At 31.6% G+C, this 4,256-nt stretch overlaps 1 protein-coding gene across 1 annotated transcript in view; it reads right to left on the bottom strand.

Moving 5' to 3' along the window:
• Nucleotides 1-3,054: 3,054 nt before the first annotated feature.
• EAH_00036900 (hypothetical protein, conserved) overlaps nucleotides 3,055-4,256 on the bottom strand; it is a gene marked incomplete at both ends in the record, with an annotated part of 2,475 nt that continues 1,273 nt past the window's right edge. Inside the window, 4 exons of the mRNA XM_013395580.1 lie at nucleotides 3,055-3,092; nucleotides 3,338-3,450; nucleotides 3,622-3,781; nucleotides 3,997-4,057. Of these exons, the coding sequence (XP_013251034.1) occupies nucleotides 3,055-3,092; nucleotides 3,338-3,450; nucleotides 3,622-3,781; nucleotides 3,997-4,057 (372 nt within the window). The remainder of the gene's footprint in view (nucleotides 3,093-3,337; nucleotides 3,451-3,621; nucleotides 3,782-3,996; nucleotides 4,058-4,256) is intronic.

A 4,256-nucleotide genomic window follows, 5' to 3' on the forward strand; every position in this document is an offset into this window, starting at 1 on the left:
ACATATATATACACATACATATATACATACATACACATATATATATATATATATATATATGTATATGTGTAAGTGCGGATGCTTGTAATATACATATAGATATATATGTATATATATTTATATGCATTCTATATTATACAATTACAGGGGTTACCACTGGCTGGTGTATGAAATTAATATTATTATAAAACTTATTATTTAATTTATTTAATTTATTAGCTGTCTTTAAACCCAACGCGTCGATTGCTGCATTTTTCTGTTTTGTTTGTTTTAACCAGCACCTCTTCTTTTATTTTCTTCTTTATTAATTAATAGGTCTTGCATTGTCTTATTATTTACTAATAAATGTTGTAATTTGTAATCTTATCTATTCACATCTGCTTAAATATTTTATAATTTAAGTGCTTTAATACCTATTAATGTCCTTTTATCTTCATAATTATCAATTTATATTTGCTTGAATTTTTAATTATCTATTTATATCTGTTTATTTATTTAAATACCTTATTATTTAGTTTTATCTTTCTACTGCTGCTTCTGTTTGTACGGGGTTGTTGCGGTGTCGCCTCACCTCGAGTTTGCGGCAGGAGGCCGCGTCTTCGCAAGGGACGTCTGTAAGAAATAAATAAAATATATAAATAAATTAATTTAATTTAAAGAAAATAAAATAAACAAATAAGTTAATTCATTTTAATGAAATAAATAAATTAAATAAATAAATTTATTTATTTGTAAGCAAAAAGAAAATAAATTAATTAATTCATTTCAACAGCATTATACTTAATAGAATATATAGACTTTTATTTATTTTTACATCTATTAATGCAACAGAGATGAAGACAATGACACGAACAAACGCACCTCTTGCAGATGGCTGTCGATAGAAAAAAGAAGAAGGGGCCCAGGCGATGTAAAAGAAAATAAAAAGAGAGAGATTAATTAAAATAAATTAATTCATTAAATTAATTATAAATTCGTACAATTTATAAAATAAAACAAAACAAATCAATTAGATCGATACATATATTAGTGTAATATTTACTAATAATAAACAAGTTAAATGGGATAAGCTAATAGAATAAAACAAACAAATAAACCAAAGCAAAGAAAAAAAAAATAAAATAAACAGGTAAATAGAGTAAACGAAACAAATATAAAGAAGTAAGCAAACAAAATAATAGAACAAACAAATAGAATATAGCAACCAAACCAGAAGAAAAACACATAAAATAAGCAAATAAAGTAGCAGAACAAACAAACCAAACGAAATAAACAAATAAAGTAAACAAATAAAATAAACAAATAAAATAAACAAATAAAATAAACAAATAAAAAAATTAAATAAGATAAACAAATAAAATAATTAAATAAAATAAACAAATAAAACAAACAAATAAGATAAACAAATAAAATAAACAAATAGAATAAGCAAATAGAATAAACAAGTAAAATAAACAAGTAAAATAAACAAGTAAAATAAACAAATAAAATAAAAAAATAAAATAAACAAACAATTTTTACTTTCATTTGTTTGAATAAAACCGCCAAAGAGAGAAATCGACTCCACTGCGGACGCAAATCTTTTGCTTGAATTTGTCCTAGCTAAACAACAAATAAATTAAATAGAATTAATTAAATATATATAATTAATATATAATTAATTAATTATAATTGTTTATAACTCCTTACCGTATAAAATTGTTGTTTTATTAGTCGTATTACATTTTGCACCAGTTGAGTCTCTTCGTCTTTTGCCGCCTGAATTATGCGAGTAAAATAAATTAAACTTTAAATTTATTTTTTATTTAATTCTTTATTTAATGCTGTTTGTTTGTTTGTTTGCTTGTTTAATTCTTTATTTTATGCTCTTTGTTTGTTTGTTTGTTTATTGGGTTTTGTTGACTCCTTTGAAGGAAAAGTTTTGTTTGTATTTTCTTTGCCTTTTCATTTGATTGTTTTTTCGTCTTTTGTTTGTTTTTTTGCTTCTTTGTTTATTTGATTATTTGTTGATATGTTTGTTTATTTGTTGTTTGTTTGTTTCTCTCTGCTTGTTTACTTATTTTTATTTATTCATTTAATCCCCTTCGTTTGTCTATTGTTTTTTTGTTGGTTGTCCTCTATTTGGTTATGATTGTTCATTTTTCTTTGTTTAGTTGTTTATATTTATTTATTTGTTTGTTTTTCTTTATTTGTTTGCTTTTCTTTATTTGATTGTCTACTAATATCTGCAGCGGCGCACCTGGCTGTTTAGTTGTTGATATTGAGCGTAGACTTCCTCGCCGAAGTGCGTGGTGAGTGTCTTCTGTTGACAAGATGAATAAAAGAAAGATATATTTTGTTTCATTTTGCTTGTTGCGGTGTACGTACTCTACTCGTACAAGAACATCTGCAAGCATAATAATATTATTATTACCTTTATTGCCTCTTCTTCCTCTCCACTCAGCTGTGCGGGTCTAGAAAGCATCTGCATGCAACAGCATTTTTAAATGGTATGCAAGTGGCGATGCCTACGCGGAGTCGAACTCTTTCAGCATTTTTCTGCGTGAGTGAAACAACGAGAAAAAATAAATATTTGCAATAATATAAAACATCAGCAAATATAGAATATCTACCTGAAATAAGACACCGCCGGCGCTGTTGCAAACAAGTCCGCGAGTTAAAGACGAAGAATTAGTTTTTACAAGATATGAAAAAAAAAAGAATAATTCAAGAGATGGCATCACCTCCATATTGCTTGTCGAGCCGCAATTCCAGCTCCCGCACGACTTCGTCGGGAATAAAGAGAAAAAAGAATGAAGAAGAAAGATATAGTTTTTGCTTTTTAATGTTAGAAACAAACATCAAACCCACTAGCAAAGGGAAGAGGCGAACAGACAGCGAAATTGAGTTGCAGCACCGCTCCAACTGAGAGAAGAAGAGCAAATTTGCGCTTCATTCTTAAGTACCACAACAAAGAATAAGAGTATTTCCTTTAAAAAGTATAACTCGAGAACATAAAGAAGAAAGAACACCACGCAAACAAAGCCGAGCTGCCTATACACCCCAATGGGATGTTCACGCTTGATCTTCAGGCTCAAGGAGTGATGAAGAGTCTGCCGGCACAAGTACAGAAACAAGCAGAAAAGAAGTACATATTTGCGTATAATTCAGACTAAAAATAAATATTATTGAATATAATATATATTAAACATATATACTTAATTTATTGTACAAAAAAACAAAAGAAACCAACAAAATGCAAAACTTGAAATGGACGGCTCTGCAGGAAAATCGGAGTATAAAAAAAATTGTTTCTGCATTTGTTATTCTTCTTTTCATTTTATTTTTCTTCTCCCACCTTCTGTTTGTTCTTCCTGAAACAGATCATCATACGAAAACAACAAACGAAGGGGCCGCTTCGCCTGGCTTGTGGAGAACTCCTCTGCTGCTATAACGCGCAGATACAATCGCCTGCATACATCACAAAGCAGCAAAAACCAGCAGCAGCAGCATGGACAGCAGCAGCAGCAGGAGTAGCCGGACTTTATCTCTACAGCGCGACTGCAAAGCAGCAGAAAAGGAAGAAAAAGGGTTTCTTTTGCTGGATATGAACGTACAAATGGAATGTCTATGTCTGCTTACCTGCATGCAACGAGCCCTGCAATTAAACAAATAACCATCACCATTGTTGCGACAAAATGACAGAGTGCAGTCGTCGCAGCAACAGCTCGCACCGCCTCTGGAGGAATTAATTCAGCAGGGCGGCCCCACAGCAGCCGCATTGCCACCGTCTGGCTAACATCTAAGCAGCAAACAAATCAAAACAAATATAACTCACCGTCAATCAACAACAGCAACGCAAAACGCAAAACAACACACAGGAGGAATAGTACTGGCATACGCATGCTGCAGCTCCTACTACTGCTGCAGCTGTTGCTCGGGCTGCTGCTGCAGTTGCTGCTGCAGTTGCTGCTGCTGTTGCTGCTGTTGTTGCTGCGGCTGCATTGTAACGCTTACGCCTGGCGAGTTGTGTGCAGAAGGCCGGCACCGCGTGTAGCACAACGGGGAGGCGTAAGACCTGAAAAACAAATAGAAGAAACAACGAATAAAACAACAAATAAATAAATAATAAATGATACAACAAGATACCAAGCAAAATAATTAACAAAACAAACCGAACGAAACGAGAAAATAAAGAAAAACGACTGAGCGTTAAGATAACAAATGGCGCAGACGAACAGACAGAGGGAAGTATGTATATGCATATATATATATAT

Source organism: Eimeria acervulina, genomic scaffold (assembly GCF_000499425.1).
Source record: "Eimeria acervulina Houghton genomic scaffold, Eah_scaff403, whole genome shotgun sequence".
NCBI classification, from domain to species: Eukaryota; Apicomplexa; class Conoidasida; order Eucoccidiorida; family Eimeriidae; genus Eimeria; species Eimeria acervulina.